Raw genomic sequence first — 25066 nt, forward strand, 5'->3', positions numbered from 1 at the left:
AGTGGTGTGGTGTATGCAGTGCAGTGCAGTGAGGAGTGTGCGGACCTCTCTACAGGAGAGACCAAACAACAGCTCCAAAAGCGCATCGCACAACATGGGAGAGCCAGCTCTTCAGTGCACCTACATCTCAGGGAAAAGGGACGGAGAAGGCAGGTGGTTTGAGAGAGGAGTCAAGGAAGCCATCTATGTTAAACTGGAAAAAATACCTTGAACGGAGGAGGCGGTCTCGGGTATCACCTCCAATGCAGCACTGTCTCTCCTCCCCAGGCAGTTTCACAACCATTCACACCTTGGATTCTGTGACCAAAACTCGCCCTTTCAAGCAAGTAGACAATTCATTGGTGATATTGACTCCAACGACATGCACATTGGTCGGGGGGTTCACGAACACGTGACTGTAAAGACCCTCACTGCTGATAAGCTGATACTCCCACCATCTATTTCAGAACTGAAGAAGCCTTTGGGGTGAGAGGTGAAACTTTTTCAACATCCAAGTCCAGTTGAACTTATTCAACTCGTTATGATTACCATGAGCTGGATGACGGAGAATCTTCATCAGCATGTGTAAATGGGTATGTTTGTCCACACGCCCAAAGCACAGCAGTGACACAGTCCACAGTTGAAAATGGTTACATGATGTAAGTGTAGGCATTTGTTTTGGGTGGCCACACGTCCACCTGACTGACAGCAACAGCAGTGTGTATTTTCTACATTACGTTATATATCGCACTCGTTTAGCATATGATTTTGTCCAAAGCCACTTACAAAGTGAGGAACACATTAAGGGCAATGCCGGGTTTCCATATCTTGGCCAAGGACAGTCCAACATTAGTCGGGGATCAAACAAGAAACCCTTTGACTGAACTGTGAGCACTCAACCCCATGAGCTACTGAATAAATCTGATACAGCTACATAACCTGGATTTTTCCTATTCATTTTTTTTTACACTCAATGTATAATTCATTTCTGAATAAAACAGTGACTCAAGCCAAGAAAACAACGAGTCACTCATTTCATTTGTGTTTACCCAAAAACATATATCTGTTTGGACAACACAGTAATGAACATGTTCAGGGTGGGAAGACAAACTTATTGTTCTCAGTAAAAGATACAGTACATGTACAAGCCTGTTTGTCACAGTGATTATACAACATGACCTCACTCATTTTGAATATGAAATATGCAAATTAACATAATACTTCAGATAAAATCCTAATCTTGAATGATCAGTACAGAGTATTTATGTATAATTATGGAAAACAGACGTCACCACTGGTGAGATCTTTAAGCATACGTGTGTCAGTCGCCACCCCAGTGCCCGCGTCTCACTGTAGCCATCAGGAAGTCATATGTTTACATCCTGGAAGTGCCCATATTACCTTTCATGTGTGAGGTTTACGACCTCCACCTCTCTACTGTCCTGTTAGTCATAATGAAAATCATCTCGAGGTTCCCGAAAGTTCATCCTATCAATACCCACAGTGTTCTGTTTGCAAACATATCACCAGAAGCTTCATGCTGAATTTAAAACGGTCTTATCAGCTCGCGCACACATAGAAACACTGACATACAAAAGGAACAAGATGAGGGGGGGGGGGAGGATTTTGTCAGCATTCCCAGATTGGGATTTAAAGTGATGGATCAAATAGGCGGTGAAAACAAAGACCTAAAAATGTCAAATTCTGTCTCTTTCCACACCATGATATGTGTAATTCTCCAGGCAGTATGACTGACTACAGGGGGGGAGAAAATAGATGAATAAAATGCAGATAAGGTTTTCCTTCCCAGAAGTGCTTATGCCCACGTGCTTGTCTGTCAGACAGCGTGCAGCGCCTGCAGCTAAAGGCTTCCTGTAGGATCAGGATGCACCTGCTCTGGCTGGACAGGTCTTGAGTGTTCCAAACACGTCACGGCTGCTCCCTGCGGGGAGAGCCCATTGTATCAAAAGCTGCTGAACTTGTAGAACACTGTGCACCAAAACACAGTCGGGCTGTTCTGATTTGTTGTGGTTTGCTACACTCTTGGACGAGGTTACTGTAAGTTCAGTTCAAGGTTCTGAACTACTTTGGTTTTAATCTCATTTTCCGCAGCAAGTCTATATTTTCTTATCTCAATACTGGAAATTCATTTTGGTGCAATTTATTTCCCTTCCCTCCCTTCTGAGCTCAGAAATGTCCCTGACTGATCCCGTATTTTTGGCTCCTAAACACACATAAACATCGATTATTTAACACACAGCTCTGAAAGATATTGCAATCAGTTGTAAGCTCTTGACTACATCCAAGTTTCGGACAACTTTAAAAGGATTTCTTTAGTTTTCAAGCCGGGCTGGATGTCGTGAAATGATAAAACATGAAAACGTCCAAAAAGAGTCGCTGTGTGTCCCTTAAAGAAATGGTACGATTACAGTTTAGCCAGTCAAGAACAAACAACTCCCGTTTATCTCTTTGTTATCTCGATCTGATTTGATTCTGAGAAACAGATGCATCACTGGTGCGACTCAGCAAACACCAAGCATGACTGATTTTAATCAGTACAATCACCGCATATTTAAATTTAAAATGGTTTTTATGCTAAAAATAAATTTATTTTGAAGTGACTGTAGAGCAGCCAAACAGCTCATCTATCTTGATCACACACCCTTTTTCTCTCCCCCTGATTTAACTTCCTCTTCTTGTGTCATTTACTTTTCCCTTCCTTTACGTCTTTCCACTGTCGGCGTACACGGCAGACGCTGTAATCCACATCTACATGAAGGAAAAACTTCCCAAAAAAAATCCCCAGACTGAAGTTTCCTGCAGCGTGTTTCACGAGCAGATAAAGATCTTTTAGGAAGCTGGACTCCTTCCAATCATCACATAGATATAAGCCTTTCAAATAATGCTTTATGTGACTTTAGGTGCTCAAGGTAGTCGGTGTAGTAATTAAGATGCATCGCTAAACTGCTGCAAAGGGTCCTCATGCCAAACAAGGAATCATCTGTCTCTTCCAAAGGTGGACACTGCCTACTTTTGATGTCTCTGCTTTCAATCTTCTGGGATCGAGGGGCCTCACCGCAGCGTATCAAACGCTGCCCAAAGACAAAGCTACTTTGTGTGTGCAGTTTTTTTTTTCCATTGCCACAAAGATAGATTTCTAATGAAGCACCAGTGTCTGAGCTTAGATCTGACTTCAGGACTCTGGTTTCAGATTCCAGCACATACCCAAAAGTAAAGGAGACATTATCAGTTTTGGTTTCATTTCTACAGAAGAAGAACAACACAAAGAGTCTTTTCAACCTTATTTTGGTTGGCTAAAAGTTTCTTAGAATATATTTGAAAAGACAGTTTGCTTCAGTTCATGCCTTTGCTTTGCACGTTTCTCTTGATAAACTCAACAATTACATAATGAAACAAAAATTATTAAAACTGAAAAATGAGACTTTGATTGCATTATTTTCTGTGAGGATTTAAAAGCTGAAAACGAACTAAATCTCTAAAGTAACCTCTTCATCCACAAAGGGGGAAATGACTTTGTGGTTTGTGACAAAAGAACAAAAGAGAAGAATCTAATCTGGAAGGAAAAATGTCAGTAAATGCAAACAGGTTTTTCTTCAGTCTCATGTGTCCAGACTCAGTAAACGAGCTAGAAGCAACACTGTGAACAGAATCTGCAGCGGTTCATACCAGCTTCTTTAATGTAAGATAGTCGACACAGATTAAAGTCTAGAAACATTTTATCAGTAAGCATGCTGTTGCATTTGTGTTCTTCTGTCACTTTATCGGACTGTGTTAAAAGACACAACAAACACAGCTCTGTTTGTTTATCGCAAACACGCATGTGGAAAACTTGTGAGTACATACTTTTAGACAAAAGACCAAACAAGAGCTGATTCATCACCTTAAGGTGAAGTGTTTTTTTTCCGCATAGGAGGCACCAGTCAAACTACATACCTTTGTAGCTCACAGCAGTTCCGTGTCGACCAAACCTTACCAACCAGCATGCACAACTGCTCACAAGAAGTAGTGTGAGTGGCGGTGCATAGATATGATCTATCGCTGTAACAAAAAGTGTAGGAAGTTCAGGTTTTATTTTTATTTTCCAAAACAAGTGTATGAATTGAATCAGATGTGGCTTCTGGTTGATTATTCATTCCTTTTTGTGTACTGGCTTTTGTCCTGTTATGGGTCGTGGGGGTCTGGAGCCTTTCCAGCTGCCACTGGGCAAAAAGGTTGTCAGTCCGTCATGGGCCCAACGCAGAGACAAACAAACATGCAAGCTTACAGACATTTCAGAATCCCACTTAACCTGATATGCATGTTTTTACCTGGACAAAACCCATGCAGGAACTTGGCCAAGATTTGAACCAGGAACCGTGAGGAGACAATGCTAACAAACATGCCGAGGTACTGCCCCGGAGTGTAGTCATGACACAGCGAACCATACAATATTTACCAGTTCATGCTCTAGAGTGAATGTTCTTGGGTCAAAACTCTGTTGAAAAACTCTATATACTATTATTTTGTTTTTCATTTAGCAAAAAATGTCACTGACATTGATTTTGAGGGATTGTTTCTACAGTACGACTGAGGATAATCAAAAAGCTTTGTCGTCATTGGACATTTTTAGTGCTCATTGAAAGCTTTCTGTTTATAGTAATTATTTTCAGTAACTTAAATACGACCCTTCAATCTACTGCAGCACTGCTGTACTCTGCTTCTAATCCAACTTTAGTCCCACTAAGCTCAAACCAGATGAGAATCTTTTCCTAAATTTCACCCACTCGATTCCGTTTCTTGCATCTCGGTCGCTGCTGCCAAAGATGAGAGCGGAAGATTCGAGGACAGACATAAGAAGAGAGGAAGAGAGTTGACGGGCATTTAACAACATTAGAGTTCCTTGCTTCAGGGGATCATTTTCAACCACCATCAACTAAGTATGTTGTGTGACAGCTACGTCATCTAAGCACTGCTTGGTTACAGCATACTGCTTTATTCAATTATGTCTGTCAGATGGGCATTTGATCTATTTGTGACAAAGTAGATATATTTACTTTTAATTCAATTCACAGAGTAGGATTAATGTGCCATGCCCAGTTCAGATGTTGCAGGACCTCCAAAAAACGTCCACCACAGGGATACAAGGATGTATCCTCACTTATAGTTCCTCAGTCGTGTATTTTCCTTCCATCTCTCTTCTTGATTGAGGTATCCTTCAAGATATTTGGATGTGAACAATGTCAGGTCACGAGCAGGAACGAGATGGAGAGAGAAGACGAGGAGACTGAGTTCACACAAATGAAACAAGCGTTTTGTGTGTGTGCAGGATGTTATAGTTAACCATGCTGGAAAATTATCGCCTGGATTTGTAAATACTTCCCTGACAGTGTCACCTGCAAAGCCTTATCACCCCTTCACAGTTCACAAAAACATGGCAGCTCTAACCAAAAATCTTTGTATTCAGGAGAACACCTTTCTTATTGGCCTCCCTAAAAAAGGGTTCATTTGTAGCAAAAACGCCATGAAGGCCTGGTTGAAACATGTCTGCTCAGGCAGGCGGTCTTCACTCAAGCTACTTTTGACAGTTTTTGAGAAAGCAGCAGACTTTTACATCCACGGTGCAAGAAGGAGAGGTTCCGCAGGTCCTTCATCCCGGCAGCTGTCAGACTTTTCAACACATGCACCCACTGATCATGTTGTTGCCTTTCCATGACAATCCACCACTCACATAGAGATTTTTCTTTATCCGTATTTCTTTATATTTTTTTCATTTCAACTTCATAATGTGCAATATTATTTATACTAGATCACTTTAACTTTTGGTCACTTTATTTTTTAGTACTCGCTTTTTCTCTTTTTTTTAAATTTCTCTTTTTTTAATTTCTTGTTCATGTCTGTTGTTGCTGCTGTGGCAAGTGAATTTCCCCTTTGTGGGATAAATAAAGTATAATCTAATCTAATCTAATCTAATCTTGTGTATCATACATGTACATACATGTATCTATGGGATTTGGCCACAAATACTTATAAAGAAAGGAGGCTCTGATCCAGGGACCTTTGTGCGACAGGTTTGAGACTATCATTGAACCTAATCACTTCGCTCTCACTTGCTAATCCTTTCTCCCTTTTTTTGTGCTTTCAGCTACCACTGGTTAGGGTGTGGAGGCAAACGTGCACGGCTGGGTACGCATAGTACAAAAATACATGGCTGGACAGTTACAAAAACCTACAGGTTTACCACTTGATTCCTGTCATGTGATGTGGACTACAGGGTTATGTTGCCATTTGAAGATTTAGAGCCATGGATTAGGAAAAATTTAACACAGACGAACAGACTTGTTGTACATTTTGTGAGAAACTGGGCTGTTTGTCAAGTTGAGCTCAAAGACTTTGGAGGCGGGGACAGTGTCTGATGTCTCCTTTAGTTTGATTGTTCCAAGTTTAGTTCAAAGGTCATTCAAAAGGATCATAAAATACATTTACGTTTACAATACAGATAATAATTCAGCTAATTCTACTGCTGTTGGTATTAGCCACTGCTGCTGAACCTGCTGGATCTCAGTGTGGAACAATAAAATAAGACTTTCCAGATGTATTTATGCTCTTTGTGCTTGTAAAATGCGTGCAAAGCTTGTTTTTTATGCACAGCAACTGAGACTGTCATATTATATATGATTGAGCACCTAATGACAAACTTTGGTTTTCAGTGTAAATGAACTAATTACAGCAGCTGGTGTCAGATGGAGGTTGTGAATTCTTGTGGGTGACTTAGCAGTATAAAACACAGAGGAAATTCCATGTGAGGGACAGCAGATTACTTTGCTTTAACTGGACTGTCACTCTTTCAAAGAAGATGGGGTGAAATCCCACGAAGACCCCTCAACCAAGCTAAGCCAAAGACTCATTCCCTGTTCTCAGTGTCCTCGGGAAGGGTGTGTTTAAAATTCAGCCATCTGAATACTTTAATCCAGCCCTCTAACAAAGTGCTCCAATCATCTGACGAATTATTAATGAGCTCAATGAGCTAAGAAAGCTAAATATATTTACATTTTAACACTGTCTTCATGTCTTTACTGTGAATTAGGGGACCGTAAGAAAGGGAGTGCCATAAGAGGCTTAACATTGACCCAGTGACTGCGCTCGCCTTGTACAGTGACAGAGCAGAAAAAGAAGAGGGAGGTGGGGGGTTCTTGATATGCTTCATCCTGATAAACATCCCACAGCAGACTCTCAGCATACAGATAATAGAGCTAATGCTTTTCCAAGAAATGAAGACTACTTTTCATTGAGGAAAATAATGTGCTCGCTCTGAATTCTCTGGACAGATAATGGCAGAACAAATGGTGCTTTATGTTAAAACTTTCTAACATGACATTAGCTGTATCCTTATTTTTGAAGATATTTACACCGTGATGCAGAGACTGATGACAGATGTATTGTAATTGCGAGGTTAAGGAAAGAGTAAGATGTAGAAGCACGTAGTTGTATTTGACAGAACTAGTAGATCTTGTTGAGTTTAGGCATTACGTTGTGAAAAAATGCTTCTTTTATGTTTGTTTAGGTTAAACTAGTTTTAAGTTAAAGCCTGGCACAATAGAAAATGGTAAATATATTGTTTGGCCCCCTGAAACTTTTATCTCAGGACAGAACGGAGCTACACTTGTCCACAACGCATTATGTTGCATTCTGACAATCAAGATTTAAAATTGTACAAGGACTATGGAGCTCCATGTTGCACCTCTCACTCCCTTACATAGATGCAGCTTGCATCGCGCTTCATTATTACGTTGACATTTGACGTCTTGCCATGTCCATCATTACATCCACATTTAATGCATCTGTTTTTTTAATGAAACAGTAATAACAAGGACACAGTGGATATTAAGAGACATCAGTTCATGGACTTCCAAGGGCTTCCAAGAGAGCACATGTTCAACATCCATTCACACATTACACATTATTCAAAGTTCTTTCACTTTTCTACTTCCCTTTTATTTGCAATTCTTCAATTTTCCACTCAGCTCTTACACAAACACTGAAAGGATTACAAGTAGTTATTATGGCTAGAGCTTCAACATTTTACAAATCATGGATGTGTTTCTTGTCTCCTCATGTGGAGTGTGCCCTGCACAGAACAAAAGTCTGGATATGCTGCTCCCTCACAATTTCTAACCCTGGACTGTCACATTTTATTTTGCAGATGTAGATGCACATATCTATTCAATATTTTGATAATGCAAATAAATGCTTCCAGAGACTAATTTTACATATTACTCTGGGGTTAAAAATAAACTCTCCAAACACATTTGTAAATGACTTATTCGACATGAGCTGGTAATGGGTATAAAAATAATCGATGACACCAGCCTTGGCTTTGAGAAATCCTGTTACTGAGGGTAACTTATGTGCTGAGTGGCCTGACTTTAATTTATTTTGATTTATGGCTCTTGGGGCAAGAGGACGAAACACATCCCTTCCCCCCTTTCCCCTCACCCACTGTGTGGGAGTCTGGTTCTCACAGAAAACCTGCAACCTAACTGCTCCACTCCCCACCCAATCTCTGAGCCAGCAGCAGGGGACAGTGGATAAGCTTTCTGGTAGACCTTAGTCTTGACTTTTAGCCTTTTTTTTTAAGATAAAGATCTAATCTTGGTCACCAGTTCTGTCATTCTTTAACTGACAAGACAAAGCTCCCCTGCTCCATCCTCAGAGGGGAGACTGGTATCCCCGGTCATCCCGGGGATTCAGATAAAGAGGCATCCCTTCACAGACAGCCGTGAAACTCAAGTCTGTTAAAACCCAATCAATTACCTTCTAGCACTGCACAGCTGGGGAATATGATCCACGAGCATGCCACCCTTTTAAATATCTTAGATCAATGTCACCAAGTAGAAATCATCAGCTTCATGAAGCCAGAAGCTCCCACAGACAGGCCACCTCTGATTGCCAGAGAAATTGAGGCAAATTGAGGAGCTCTAGCCAGAGTGGGAGAGTATTAATCATTGAGGAACATCAATATAACCACCCCCACCTTTTCCTCATCCCTGCTATAAAGGACCCAGTTCATTATTAGGCTTTAACTTTCTTTGCAGTGAATGAGCTCCTACTGAAAACTCCTGTAGTGGCTCTTTGAATACCACTGTCAGTGTTAATGCCAGCACCAGGGGAGTCACGCTGTTTACACCAAGAGGTCAGCAGCATCTCACTTCATTACACGTGGAGAGGGGGAAAACAACAAACCAGCTGAGACATCGACGCCTCTCATTCAGTGCTTGAATGAAATGGTGTTCTTCCCTTGCAGATCTGATTACGGTCCAATGTGATTCCAATAAGGACAATTTGATTTTGAAGTAATTTGAAGTGAGAGCAGCTATATTTGGTGTCCAAGCCCACTAAACAGGGGCAAACAAGAGTCTTGTCAACACGTAAACCAATGACACAGTTCTGCAGTTGGTTTATTAAACTAAATCCAAACTTTGCCTTCCTGCAAAGCAAGTTGTGTGATGTGGAGATAAATCTATCACTAGATTAAAATAGGTTGTGCCACACAAGCTAGTTTACATAAACAACACAAATGCTAACACAGTCACTTGTGATTCTGTTCACTAGGCAACCATTGGCATAACAGGGCCAACTGACAAACTTCTATTGGCTTCTTAATAAAGACCGGTTTAGATGGGGACTGACACAGCTGAGCATATGATCTGACCTGGAACCTGGACAAAATCCTGTTTATATAATGTGGTAAACTGTGAAGACTTTAAGACTTTAATGCAACACATATCTATTCACTTAGCATTTTGCAATTTACAATTAGTTCAGTTAGGACTGATCATTTGGAAGGGAGTAACACCATTTATTGATGTACATAATTAGTAAATGCTTGGCCATTAGACTCTGGTGGGATGTCACGCTGAGCAAGAAGTTGCTGATAGTAGGGAGAGGACAGGACCCACAGAGTCTAGATGCTCTTTGTTGATGAGATAAGGAGGCAGGGACTTCCGATGAGGCCCCCTGGGCATCGGATGGAGGAAGTATGATGCGCGGAAGCTGGTCTGAAGGGGGCATGACAGAGCATGAGAGGGATTTAAAGAATGAGGAAGACACTGACTGCCTCAAGAAAAATGCAAACGAGAAGGAAATTGGGCCACAGCAATGATGCCAAATTACAAATGAGGTGAATTTGACAGCGTGGGAAAGTGTAAGGGGGGTGCATGGTGGTGTGGCAAGAGGGTTCCTGGTTCAAGTCCCGACTGGGGCCTTTCTGTGTGGAGTTTGCATGTTTTCCCCGTGTATGTGTGGGTGCTCTCCAGGTACTCGAGCTGCCTCCCACTGCCCCAAAAACATACATGTCGGGTTAACTGGTGACTCTAAAGTGACCCAGGAGTGAGTGTGAGCGTGGATGGTTGTTTTTCTCTCTGTGTGACCCTGTCATGGGCTGTCCAGGGTGCCCAATGACAGCTGGGATTAACTCCAGCAACCCTGAGTTAGATAGCAGAAACACTGTGAACCTTAAATTACAAAACATCATTCAAACACTTAACTGAAGAAGCAGATAAGATGAGCACAGCCTTGACTACTTTACAGCAGCATGGATGCTGGTAACCCTTCTGATCTCCACTCAAACAGACATTGAGTTGGGCACAAAATTAGGTCCAGACTCTGCACAGTGGAATGTTCACTCCTGGGCTCCACAGCCAGAGATTCTGGGTGAAACTCTCTCTCCCAAATTGAAATACTCCACAAAATCACCTAGATAGAGTGCACAGGATACAGGACATGATGCAAAAACAGTGTCATGGTAATCGCAGTGTTTCGATTACAGCATGTTGAGAAAGATATTGTTTGGACGCAAGGATTCAACATTGTGCAGCAAGCTGAAAGTGATGTAGAGGCCAGCAGAAAGCGTGCGGAACAGCAGATATTATCGCACACACTTGGTTGCCATATGTGTGCCAGAGGTTTATCCTCTGTGTTCACACACGGTTTTGCTCAATCATTTTCCAGACTATTACTTTGGAAATGGTTGGGGAAACTATGCAATAAGTGCACAGCGAATGTCACAAACATCTGCGGTCCCATATGCAGCCCATATGGGACCGCAACAGATCAATAAACTGTCAAGGATGCGGTGCATAATTTCCTAGAAATGGTTTATCATATTGTTTGGCCCCTTGAACTGCTTTTTTTTTCAAATACATAGATAATACACTTAAAACTTATAAATCAGTATTAGAACAACATCAAGGCTGGCCTCTCATAATGTCTACCCTATGTTGAGTTTTGCCCAGTCTGCAAAAGACACAGATGTGACAAAGGCGTGAAATAAATCACCCGATTACTTTGAAAGTCATGTGGGGCTTCATGGAACATTTTCAGATTTGCATAAATACAAAAAACAAACATCTCATTCTTACTTTTTAATTAAGTGTTATTGGTTTGATATATTGTTTGACCTAAAGTGTCATGTTTTAAGATCATGTAACTGCTTTCCTCTTTTCTCTGGCACTTGTCTTTTGAGAGAAATTCATGGTTTTCCACATAAATTCACGCATGAGGCCCGTGTGACATAGATTCTGTAATTTGCACCAGTCGGCGAGGGTCCACCAGCTCCCAAATATTTGTAACTGTCCAGAATGAGTGTACCAACTATGCATGCACCTGAATCAATCTCTACTAAGAAAAAACAATATACCAGATAAACAGGATTAGGAGCTAAAGAACCACAGGGACACTTGTTTTGTGGAGAAACTTTGCATGAGAATAATAATGTTCTATAGACTCATAACATGTCAAGTTTTAATGCAGCTGACCCAGAAGGTATGCATAGGGCTGCATGAGCATCCGCAGACTCCTAATCAGTTTTTAGCATGCATAAAACATGGACCCAGTAGTATATTTGCAACCGGATTAAGTGAATCTTGGCTGAGTGATGCTGGACTACCACTTGTGTTGTGTTGGCACATACGAACCAGCCTCAACAGAAGTGGGAGCTGTCAGAATAGCAGCCTGAGACACTGGGTTTTATGAGGAATCACGAAAGAATCAGCCCCAATAAGTGTTGGAGCAAAATCTACATCAAAATCTGTAATTATGAATCGGTGATGCAACCCAATCCTGTGCAGCATCAAGCTGACTCAGTAGACCCATCATATGTGCTGACAAAATATTACCCACTGACAACCTGGACTGCATTTCATCCCTCTTCCCCACTTCACGGTACACATTCTCATAAAGCAGACGTACAACTGACACATCTTTAAGAAAGAAGTTGTGACCTCTGTGTGAACCCGTTGAAGTGCTTTCTTTTCTTTGGTTTGGGAATTCATCTGGGGGTTGACAGGGCTGAGAGGCTTTTAGGTGAATCACAGACGGTATCTGATTTGAATTTCAATTAGCACACAGAGGGCCGAAAAAAAAAAGGCTTCTGATGAGTGAATCAGCCTGAAAGAGATGCATTAGAAATGAGGAAGCAGGAACAATCTGATTATAGTCTTATGGTATTCTGAACTGACTTTGTTTTACTCAAGTTTGCTTATCTTTATTTCATCCTTCAACACAATGTTGATGTTGCAGCTTTTTCTTTTTGATATTGGAGATTTTAACTGTACCAACTGTAAGTAAAAGTTAGAATTAAATTGGCATTCACTTGGTTTTCTCCTCTACTGCCCTTTGCGTTTGATCCTACATGTAATATTAAAGCATAAAATCCTTTATCAATCGTTTTTCCAAGCATATTATGCTTGAGTTTTTTTTTATTTCAAGCTTGGTATCTTGAAAATATTCTGGGCTTGAATGATGAAACAAAGCCCAGCTACTCTGTCGCCACAGATTTTCCCCCATCAGCCAGTGTGCAAACACAAAGCACTGGGGACCGCAGTCCAAGCCCCCCATAATCCCTCACGCCCAAACACAACCAAAGACAAATTTCACAGGCTTGTGCTTCACAATACCCAAGCTTCAGGGGACGTGGCTCTTTGTGGACCAGATTTGTGTCTGGACATGGGTGCTTCATGGATGTTGTGCAACTGCGTAGCTCAGGGGGTTCAAGTTCAACATGAAAGAGAAAAATTAAAAAGTAATTTCACCTTCATCTTACCAACACCAACTGATTTCCCTGATGGCATTCCAGCTGTCGACAATCGTTCGGAGGTGAAAGAGCAGTCATCACCTCCACAATGAGGCTTTCACACAAGCTTAACAGGGAATGCCATCACATGAGCCCAACCAGCCATCCATGGCAAAGGTCACTACTGCAAGACACCAATATAGCTTTATACCGCATGTCGCTTCAATAATTCATTTTCATATTGGTTTTCAATGAGATGTTTCAAAGTTTGGCAGAAATGATACCTGGAATGAAAATTAAAGACCTGAAATTATTATACAGAAGAAAAGAGAATTTTATCCAGTCACTTGTGCCAAGGCTTAATATTAATGCTTGAGCAGCCGCTGCGGACCTCTTTAAAACCTGATATGCTTTTTATGTGCATTTTTTTTTAAAGGTGATAAAACATGCAAATGAAACCATAATTTTCATTTTAACCTTGTCTCTCGTCTGAAACGGGTGCCTTGAGGCACATTACGTACTTTAAAAACTCTAACTGAGTTTTTATTAGCCTTGACCTAATACAGAGGGGATGTGGGTAGTGAATCCTTATAATTTATAGTTTTTGATAGATTTACATAGACGAGTAAATCATGTAATCACACTTATTGGAGATAATTGTAATCAATATGATCAAAATTCATTGATTGGTTGTCATCTCTTTGCTGTGGACAGTTCATATCTGCCATGAGCATAACACCTAAAAGGCAAACATACATGTGTAAGTGTACATACATATATGTTATTTATATTCCTTTATTCATGATTTGTTTCCATGAATGATTGTTTTTTATTCATAAGGGTCAGGGGGACTACTAAATTATTACATAGTGTTTTAAAAGTGAACAAACACAATTAAATCACTAATTGCAATTATTTAAGGGACAAATAATCATCTTCTGAAATGTCATTTTCATGGCAGACCTAAGCAGAGCCCACAGCAAAGCCTACGTAAGAGACTGACACCATCGTGAGAGTTTATGCTGTGTGTCAAACCTGCATACCGAGTGCATACCAGGTGGACCAATCACATGCTCTGTGTCGCAACAACTTGTAGTTACATTTCTGGGGAAAGGTAAAGGCAAAGTCACACTGTACGCTGCAAAGGAGGGAAAATGCCTTTTAAGGCTATTTCTATTTCAATTTCTAACCCGTTGAAAATACTTACTTCGTACTCAGGCAGAGAGTAAACTCAGCTTGACCTAATGCGTGCCCTTGTAACCTTTAAGTAAACTAAGCTACTGTTCAGTTGGTTTAACTGCTGTGAAAGTGGAGGAAACTATCCAGCAGCGGTATTCTGAGAGCACCATTGTGACATTCGAAAACATCTAAAGAATACATGCTTATTTCAGATTCTAAAAATCCCTAACTAATACACAGCCTGTCTCCCTACAGATAGTGTGGGGATGGAGCGGGTCTTAGATGCTGTTCAACAATTCATTTGAAGTAAACTGACTGACACCTTGAATCTTTTTTAAAGCACCAATTAGAAATTCAGATTGTTAATTTTCATGTTAACTGAAGTTTTTTCTTTATTGCTCAGTTATCATTTCAGGCCAGAATATGAAACCTGAAAAACAAATGAAAAAGGTTTTACTAGAATTGCATAAAAGATTTTTAATCTTAAGTAAAAGTTTCAACGGCTGTATTAGGGTAACACGGCTTAGTTTCTGCCTGTTTCACCTGACTTTGGCAGACTTTTCTTTCTCTGTGCCCTTGTAGCCTCAGGATTAATGAAACAGCTTCTCTTCTTCGCACTAAAGAAACATGAGTGCACTTCTTTAGATCCTCACACATCATCTCCCTCCTCTTCCTCCCCGCTCTCCCCTTGCAGGTGGCCCCGTTCTCTACTTTGAGCAGGGCTGCAGGAGGAATTCACATGTAAATAGGCCACTTGCTCTCAATAGACTGAGGGAAGGAAAATGAATCCCATCACGATAACCTTGCATAATAATCACGCTTCGAGTGCGCATATATTGCAATGTTCCCTTTTTACGCACAGAACGGTGTAGATCTGGAAAACTCAGCAGGTTAAGAGAACCCTCTGGAGACGGGTTTGTGGGAAAGTGTAGTGATGCAGTGTGATGCAAACATTAATGTGTCACAGCTGTGCAAAGCAGGAGCCACATGGTATGTATTTGAAATGACTTCTACTTCATTTACAAGCACCTTTGTTTTTTCTAGCATTGCAGTAAAAGTGCCTCCAGTTCCAAAAGAAGATATCAGATTTCACACTCGTCTTTGTGAGTCTGAGGGAGGCTGAGAGCGTACGGTACTCACTGTGTTTACCAAGGTTCAGGGTCAAAACAGGCACACACACACACATACATCTGCATATGCATGTGCGTATGTTTGATTTGTTCTAATTTTTTACCTAATTATTCAGCAGGTCATTTAAATTTCTCAAGATTTTATTATCAAAGCATTTTCACAGTGAGGGTGTCTTTATTGTAATAAGAAGGCCAATGAAAAGACAAAAAAATATAAAAATTATATAATTGATGCAATGTGATTTCATGGTTAATGTGTATGAACAGTATGCCATTATGGGGGCACTTTTGTGTGTAATTTATACATACTTTAAGCTCTTGGCATGTCATTTTTCACCATTAAAATGAAAACATTAAAGTTAGGGTAAAAATCCAGAGCGAGGGGTCATCCTGCCGTTGTACATATTATGAGATTATTAATGTAAATAGGCTACTTGCATGTAAATAATGCATAGTAATAACTTGCAATGTGACTTGTTGTGTTATGATGACGATATTTTATAAAACCAGGCTGCAGGGTCTAAAAATCCCAAAATGTGTTATGACAGGACATGGCACGTTATTCACATCCTATCTCATCAGACCAGAGTGAATAAAGAACTTTTTTAATCAACGTTGGGATTCTCTCTAATCTTTATCAAATACCCATTTTTTACTTAAATAAAATGTGTACATAGCTTCTGCCTGCCATGACATACATGTGTGACACATGTGACACAGAGCCAACAAGATACAGACTCTTTAAAATGATCTTAGATGTGTTATATATTGTTGTCAGCCAACCTTCACGTGTACTTTTACAAGCTCATCTGTTACACTGAGTTAAACTGACAGTTATTCTTGGGGGGTTCATGGATGTTCACCACACATTTGACCAAATCCGGTGAAAAATGAGCAATTGGTGACAAATTGTAAAGATGTTTCAACAAGATCTTTGTTCAAACCCTGCACTGTGCTGGAAGATGAAATTGTCTCAAATCATATAGTGTGTTTTGCCAGGAAAAAGGTAATTTTATGCAGTACATTATCACAGTGTCTGTTTTAGTGCAAGCCATAATGTTTTTCCAGCCTTAACCACACAGCTTTTAATGGCAAACAACTTGTTTGTAACGTTTGAAACAGAGACGAAACAGGGAATGAAACTTAAAATGAATCTTAAAATGAAGTTTCAAGCAGCACTAATTTAGGATCAGGATTAAAACGTGAATGTTTGCCTTGGCTAACGCGTGTATTGTTCCATCCTCCAACACCTTTGGCCTCCAGATGCAGACTTTGTCATCTCTTCGGACTCTTACATAAACACCAGCCGCATATGAACGACCAGCAGCAATGAGAGGCCTCTTGTTGGATCTCCCTGCATCTTCGGCATCTGGGCGAACAAAATAACATTTGAGCGCACTGGACATACAACAGTGTTTAATCACAATTATCAGTTGGCCCTCACTTTCTTTACTTCGCATTGTTGTGGAAGTGTTGCTTGTTTTTGCATAAATTAAGACGATAGATGAGAAAAACGTGAGTGACATGTTAAGCTAGCCGTTTGACCTCTGTGGTCACTGCTGCTTCCACTCTTGTGCCCTTGTTTGCCGTGCTGAACAGCCAACCAGAGAGAGCTTTTTCACCAACATGCGCAACGCTGATTCTACAAGTTAAATCAGCGGAAAAAAAGATGTTGACACAGTCTGACAACAGAGACGATACCCACACACCCAAATACAAGAGAGACAGACCCTTACCAAGAGATTCCTGACGGCTTATTGTCGGCTGGATGTTCAGGGTATAAGGTGGCTTAATGTGATGCAAGGGTTGTTTAGTGGCTAACAACATGAGGTGACAAATGATGAAGCTATTTATGTGTTTGGTAGCAAGAGAAAAGCAGAAAACAATGGGACAAATCTAAAGCAAAGGTTTTTGTGACTATGTCCCATTTTGCTGTGAGACTGGGTTAGTACTGGTTACCCACCCCTGCAGCTGACTGAACCTTAATGGTTGAGTAACCAGTACAGAGTACGCTCTAGAAAAAGCCAAATATAGGAGCATTTGCACACAAAAACCTCAGAAATCAACAAATAACTGAAGAAGGCTGATTTATTCACGGGAATATTCAAGGGAAAGGATATTCAAGGGAACCCTGCCTAAAAGCTCTTAAAAAAACAGCAGTTACATGTCATGTCTGGATTTTACTGTCAGTGGTAACAAGAAGGCTTCTGAATTTATTTGTTTCTGGTTGGCCTCCTCCCTATAACAACAGAGACTGCGGCTCATGGGTATTGTGTAACTGTCTCCTATTCTAAGATTATGGGCGAAACATGATTTCTTAGGACCAAGTTTAAAAAAGGATCCAAACGGACGGTGACATCATAAACATACAGTGCAGTTAAAGTGTCCCCTGCACAACTTGCGCTTCTATGTTTAAGCGTTACGAGGGTGTGACTATGTCGTGTCACACCAAAGATATCATTAAGAGGAAACTCCAGCGCTGAGAAATCCTCTTTCCCAACAAACCCCATCAGCTCTGTGTGTGTGTGGGTGTGTATGTGTCCTGTCCTGCCAGTTTATAGCTTTGTCAAATGGGAAAATATGTTCTCACATGGTAGAACATTTTGTACTGTATTCAGCTGCACACATCCCAACCTGAAAAAAAACTGCCAAACTCAATCATGCCTCCGGCGTCTCTCTCCACAAGAACAGCTGAGGTGGCTCCAGTACAGTTTAAAATCACTAATGAGTGCGGAGTCTTATGGATGAGCAAATCCAAACAAGACGAGCTCATGAAGACAGTGCAGTGTGCTTTTTACATATGCTGCTTCGAGTGTTCCTGTTCCAAAGACACCATCTGAAGATAATGGATTAATGGGTCACCACTGAAGGAGACATTTTTATCCCCCTAATGAACATTTCACTGAGGACTTCACAGGAACAGGACGATATATAAAGAACATGACAGAGAGGGAAGTCTTCCAGCAAACAAGAACAGTGTTAACAATCAATCAAGTGAAATTACAAGGATATCAGAGTCCCAATATGCTGCGGGGCATTAAACCATGTCAGCAAATATAAAGCTCAAGAGAGGAAATGCGCTTCATTACAGCAATCCCCCGATGAGTGTTTCAGCAGATCAAAAGAAACGACCTGGGGTACTTTACTCAACATACAGTACAGAGCAGGACAGGACACATACGCGCCCCCCCACACACACACAGCTGAGGGGGTTTGTTGGGAAAGGGAAGCAGAATCAGGAAAAGTGTGATAATGCCTTTGCCCTTAAAGTTTCCTTCCTTGGCAAACAAGTTGGGAAGAGGCACCTGGGTTTCAAACACAAAAACATGATTCATCAACATCTGACACCGAGGCATTCTGTTAACCTGAACCACAGAACTGCGCCATTCATGGGTTCCCCTTTGTTTTTCACCATCTGATGAAGTTAACGAAGCCACAAAAATAACTTTTAAGAAATCAGAAAGTATCCCTTTGAGTTCATTTGTGCACTGGTGTTGCTTGGTGTAAAAACTCTAGTGTAAGGAAGGACATGCGCAGCACCAAATGGTCATAATTATGACGTCTAACTGGATCAGTTATTTATATGGCGAGGATGCTTGGTGATTGAGTCAGTCTACGGTGCAAACTACCCATCTACGTCACCCTGTTATTTTGGAAAGCCAGCTGCCGCACCAGCCTGTTGGGGTTAATTGTTTCAAAGGAATAGAAGAGCAAGTGGCGTTAATGAACTGGGCTGCAAATCCAACTCAGTCCAGAAATATTCAGTAATGCCACCGGCTTCAGTCTCCCAACCCTGTTGGGCTGGGTTTGGCGTGAAGACTGCCCCGACAACATTTTCAAGGCCCGAGGACAACCGGTTTGAGCCGTCACGTATCAGCGCGTCGCTCAGCTCTGCACCAGACAATAGACATTTGATACGTCCGTTTGTTTTTTAGTTAATTAGGCCTCACAGACTCCCACAAACATTTCTAATATGTAGATTCCCTTAGCAGACTGAGTTTCAGATCTGTGTGCACATCATCATCCTGCATCCGGTCTTTCACGTGGACGTCAGGTTTTGGGTGTGCTCCTGTGTTCACACAATTACTGTGCAAGCTGCATAAAAAGAAACCACTTTGTAAAGTGATAATTAGCGGTTAGGTTGACTTAGCATGCAGCTTTTAAGGGGGGTGGAGTTTTTAATCACGTGCACATGCTCCAGAACGACATGTCCCTTAACATCAGCAGCTCTTTCGTGGAAACTCGTTGGGTGGCTCGCTGTGAGGCGTTTTCCTCACACGCTGCTTTTTTTTTTTTTATATTCACTCTCTGAAAATGCACGCCAAGTTTTTCCAAGTTCGGGCTTGGTTTTACCCAAAAGCGTAAATAAAACTCTGGAAATAACAAGACCCAGATTGTGCCACAATCAAATAGTTCTAAACATACTTTATTTAGCAAAACATAAAGCACAACTTGTCTCACGACAATGAGACCAGTGTGGACATTTCTGTAAATTCAGACACATGATCTACTTTAAATCTGTAAACTCCATACAAAGTGATGATCTAAAGTGCTTTTTTTTTTTTTTTTTTTTTTAAAAAAAAAGAACAAAAAAAAAAAAAAAAAAAACAAGATATAGGTCAGCAAGCAAACTGGTGATACTGCTATAATGCATAACACTTTTCCTTCACAAAATAAGTCCAGTGTGAAAAATGTACAAGTTATAACAGCGTATTAAACAGTGAAATAAAATGGCCACTCAGGTACAACATCATTTTCCATATAACCCTCCAACTAGTCAAAGCCTTTTCTCTGAATTATTTTTGGTAATATTGTTTGGATCAGCTGTTCAAAAATCACGTATCATCCTTTAAACACGTTTAATCACCTCTCCACACCCCAAACCCTCAATGCTTTCCATCAACTATAGACTCCTAACATATCCACACATCTGAAACCTTCTCGTCTTCATACTGTATTCCTTTACGTTCACTTCCTGATCAACAGCATAAACATACGACCATGACCGGGAACCCTAAAGCTCAGTTTACGACTGATAAAACTCAGCACAGTGAATCTAAACCTGGAGCGGAACCTTGTGTCCACTCAGGAGAAATATCTTCCTTCACATACAACATCGGACAATCCGATCTCCTCATACGTTTATCTCTTTCTCCTCTGCTGCCGAAGCACCTTTCGTCTTTTCAGGATCATGTCATGGAGTTTGTCCAGGCCGTCACCGAGTCCGTCTCCTATGATGGCGCAGGATGGCTGCAGATGCCAGGGTGTCGCAGGGCCCAGTTCTTTCAGCGCCAGCAATTTCTCTATTTCAGCGAGTCCGAGAGAGTGTCTCAAGTCCTGCTTGTTGGCCACCACCAACAGGGGCACTCCCTGGTTCTCATAGGTCTTGGCTATTTTATGAAGCTCGGTCTTGGCCTCCTCCATGCGCTCTACATCCACAGAGTCCACTACAAATATGATGCCATCTGTGCATCGTGTGTAGGATTTCCACAGGGGGCGTAGCTTCTCCTGACCTCCGACGTCCCAGAAGTGGAACGTCACAGTCCTGTTGCCACCCAGAGACACTTTGACTTTCTCCGAATTAAAACCCTTGGTGGGCACAGTGTTCACAAATTCATTGAACTGCAGTCGATACAGGACGGTCGTCTTTCCGGCAGAGTCCAGTCCAAGAATGGCAATGTGAAAAGACTGGAAGAACGGGATGCTTGAGAGGAAGCTCGGCTGGTCAGACAATCCATTCCCCATCTTTTCACATGGGGAAGGACAGGTGATCAGAGGGGTGCAAGGCAGCTGCCCAGGGAAAGTCCTCCGATGTTCTTATAATCCAAAATAACAGCAGCAACTACCTGAAAAGATACTGCACGTTAGTTTGGTTGAAACATGACTAACAGAAAACTGCAGCAATTCAAATCAGACCCTGCAACTTTTACTAACCAGCAGCCAGGGTGGACACAAGTGAATATTATAGAATCAAGTCATGTAGAAGAGGCATAACGTGTATTTCATATTGCATGTTTAACACGAGCCACCAGCTAACATTGTGCAATTTTTGTTTAAATGGCAAAAAAACAACACTAAATATTCATTAATCTGTAGCCTCTGTGTGTTTACTATTCCACAACATGACCACCATGCAGTGGTCTGAAAAACTTTTGATGTGATGCAAGAACCATTGCCTTCAGAGCGGTCTTTTAGATTACTGTGGAGCGTTAGAAAGAGTGTATAGGATGCAGATTAGCTAACCATGAGCAAAAAAAAAAAAAAAAGAGGAGAGAGAAAATAAAATGCGTTAAAGCAAAAAGAAAGAAATCCAGATGAGAGGAAGCTTGAATAAAGTCATAATCCAACTGGCACTAAACCAGCCCATAACATCAACAAAGTTGTAATACTTGTAGATACATTTGTTTTTAAGTCTGAAATGTACCGCACAAACAAAAATTAGAACGTAATGATCGTGCCAGTGATAAGGAAAAGTTATCTAAAACTCACAGTGCATCAGTTCATTGTAAAGTGAAATATGGCACCAACAGGAGCCAAAACCATGGAGACTCACAGTGCAACTAGTTAACCTCAGTCCAATTAAGTTTTATTTTAATGCTCAATATGGGGTATTTCTCAGCCTACAAATTATGCTCCACGTAATGTTTTCAGTCTCAAGAGGCAATTGTTGCAGTAAAGTTGTGATGGCAGAGAGAAGTTAGACCTGCCTTGTGAATAAAAGGGGGATCCTGCAGCTAAAGAGGGAGATATTTAGTCTCAGGGGTCTAATACAAGACCAAAACACTGCTAAAATTAAATGATTAAACTCCAACTGAACTGCAACTTTACTTCAGAGTAGATGTGCAAATATCCAACTTGTTGCTGCCAAACAAAATAACTTTACATGTCAGAGAAACGTTATGCATATAATGACCAAACATATCTCAATTTAGTTCATTAGAGGAAGGCATTTATATTGTACATTGTATATAGTCTGAATTCACACTGACAATATTATGCTGACAGCTTGGGGTGCTGTAACATAGTTGGAGCACTTGTCATGGTGGCGTGCCAGAAAGATAAGAAATACCAAAATTTCTCATTTACCTCATTTCATGGAGTTCTCAGCTGCTTTATTCAATCAAATTTAACGTATATATATATTCAAATTTGAGTAGTTATAGCTGGACTTATAATGGGTTTCCGTGTTATAGTATAATTTCAGGCCAATAGTACATCTTTGATTGTGTTAAAATTGGGTTAACCCCCTGTTTACACTAAATTTACAAAGACATTTACAGAGAAAGCAGACGGATGCATTCCTATTTACAGTCCAACATTTCTTACCTACCAGTCTGAGTGCTCAGTGGAGAAAACAACCAATCCTCTCTGATTTGAATTGCGATCCCTTGTAGCGTCTGAAATCCAGCTCACGGTGTATTTACTCCCCTTTTAACCGAAAACACAGCGGAAACCGCTCACCAGAAACAGAGTAACCCTCCCTGCCTCTCCTAGAAGCCCAGTGTGGCTCCTCCGCTGATGACAACGCTACTGAGCACTTCCAGGCTGGAGCAACGCCTCAAGCACACTGCGGGCGCATTCGATTGGTCCATAAACACATCCTTCTTTCAGTTGATTGGCTAATGCAGCTGTCACTCACGCGCCTGCCCGGGAATTAGGATCACCTGTTGCTCAGACTGACTGTCACACCATTTTTCTTGTGACATCTACAATCAAGATTTTTTTTACACTGCAATGCGAAGGTAACCACTGTTTCTGAAGTCAGTCTCTCTCTTTTAAAACAGCTTGAGAGGCAACTTCAACTCATTCCCATGAGAAACAATGGTATATTTCATTACGTTGCTTGTATATTTTAAACATTAAAAGCACGTCCAGAAAACGTAATTTTTCAATTGTGATACCGTTCATGTCATCGCTACGTGCACAAAATGTAGCTCAAGATAATACATTTGTAGACTTTATCAAGTTAACACATTTAAGTATTTTACAAACAAACATTTGCGTGCAAGTGTAGAGTTAGACAGACGTTAGCAACAGACGTTAGCAACCGTTACTAGGTAGATTCAGATTTAACCTACCGTGGATTTAGCTTGAAATTCGGCGTGTTTTTTTTCCCCAGCAGTTCCTCGTTTTGCCTTGTGTTTAGTGTGTGAGTATGGACCGGGAGAGTGAACATTAACTCCGTCTGAGTGTGTAGAAACAGCGCCGCCCTGTTCATCTGCGTGTTTACGTTCAAAATGATTGGTCAGAGGGCAGGAACAGCACCACAGTCCCTGCAGCGTATTGTGCAGAAAAGATAACAGTGTGGCTGGCTTTTAGCCACCCTCTTGCATAACTTTCCTCTTCTTCTGAACTTCATCAGGTCTCAGTTAGTTTGTTGATATTAACGCACTGAATGTGGTAGAAAACTCAGACTACAGATTATAACGTCTATTCTACAAAGGATGGAGCGGATGGGTGGTCTGCATGGTTTTGTGATGCCACAAAATTGATTATTGATACTTAGGTCAGCCAGATTAGCAACATTATAGGCCAAATTTGGTCCAATTTACAAAGTAAATGCTTAAAAATGTTTTACCAGACACTTTATGTAACATTGAAGCTGTTTCGCATACTCACTAAATGTGGGTCTAATTTCAAAGGTTTTTGGTTTTATTAATATTTTAGAAACAAATACAAGGTTCGGTTTTGTTTAGGAAGTGATCTGACAGGTGAAAAATGAATTCTACAAATGTCCAGAAAACAAAAAGTCGTAATCAGACCTTGAACAAAGTAGCAGTGGGAGAAAATTACACTTTTCTGGCCTTTACCTTAGCCACTTTGCAGTTTTTGCCCCTAAAGGATGAGCTTTGAGACATAAAAACCTCAAACACATGCTTGGAAAGCTACAGATAACTTGTAATGTTTAGAGTGAAAGGGATATACACAAGCGAGAGCTGCCACCGACTGGATATGTTTACATGCACAGCAATATCATTAACCCAGTTTAGACCTTACTGCACTAGTCACAGCCATGTAAACAGCATGATCTGGTCACCTTCACCCAAATAAGGTCACATTCAGAGTAAACAATAATCAAATTAAGTTATGAGGTATATGCCAGTCTTGCTGAATTATGTAGACCTTAATAGCACCATTGTGTCCAACAGACACTGTGAATTCATGACTCATGCCTCGTCTCCACAGTGGTCAGGTCTGCTTTGTATAAATTACGTTGGGCTTCTTTTTTAAGAGCTCATCTTCCTGTTTTGGGCTTGTTTTCATAGATTGGGTTGCTTGTTTTTGTTACAGGATCTGGCAACTCGGGGTCTACCAACGGCTGTCGTGCAAAACAGGATGTCTGTGAGTAAAAAGCAGACGTGTTTGAAGCTGAAGGGTGAAACGTGGTGTTGATATTATGAAGGTTTTTGGTAGTTTGTAATATGTAAACATGAATAAAAACCAACTCCTGGAAACACTATTAATTTTTTTTTTCCTAATTTGTGTAAAAAATTTGCACACGGACAGTAAAAGCTTTATTATCAGTAGTCAAATATGCTCCTTATTCATGAGGGATTAGAATAAGAAAAACACGTGGCAGCTTCGGGCTCTTGTGGTTCAAGGCAGAGATTGATATTCCTTTCATTTTATATTTAGCCTGTTAGTTATGCAGAGTCACAGATGACCCATTAAACACATATATGTAGCTATTTCAGATATGCTTCGAACA

General features: G+C 40.8%; 1 protein-coding gene across 3 annotated transcripts; it reads right to left on the bottom strand.

The window, feature by feature from the left end:
* Window positions 1–19767: 19767 nt before the first annotated feature.
* On the bottom strand, window positions 19768–23592 carry arl4aa (ADP-ribosylation factor-like 4aa). Of its 3 annotated transcripts, none has more exons than XM_075466212.1 (2): window positions 23432–23592; window positions 19768–21199 (listed from the first exon to the last, which is right to left on the bottom strand). In XM_075466212.1, exon 2 carries the CDS (start codon window positions 21100–21102, stop codon window positions 20500–20502), a length of 603 nt encoding a protein of 200 aa, XP_075322327.1. In that variant the 5' UTR covers window positions 21103–21199; window positions 23432–23592; the 3' UTR covers window positions 19768–20499. The 3 variants fall into 3 exon arrangements, with proteins under 3 accessions (XP_075322327.1, XP_075322326.1, XP_075322328.1); XM_075466211.1 differs by lacking the exon at window positions 23432–23592 and adding an exon at window positions 22684–22959; XM_075466213.1 differs by lacking the exon at window positions 23432–23592 and adding an exon at window positions 22684–22959 and having other exon boundaries at window positions 19768–21203.
* Between the last annotated feature and the right edge of the window lie 1474 nt (window positions 23593–25066).

The sequence above is a fragment of the Odontesthes bonariensis genome, chromosome 5 (assembly GCF_027942865.1).
Source record: "Odontesthes bonariensis isolate fOdoBon6 chromosome 5, fOdoBon6.hap1, whole genome shotgun sequence".
NCBI lineage: Eukaryota > Metazoa > Chordata > Actinopteri > Atheriniformes > Atherinopsidae > Odontesthes > Odontesthes bonariensis.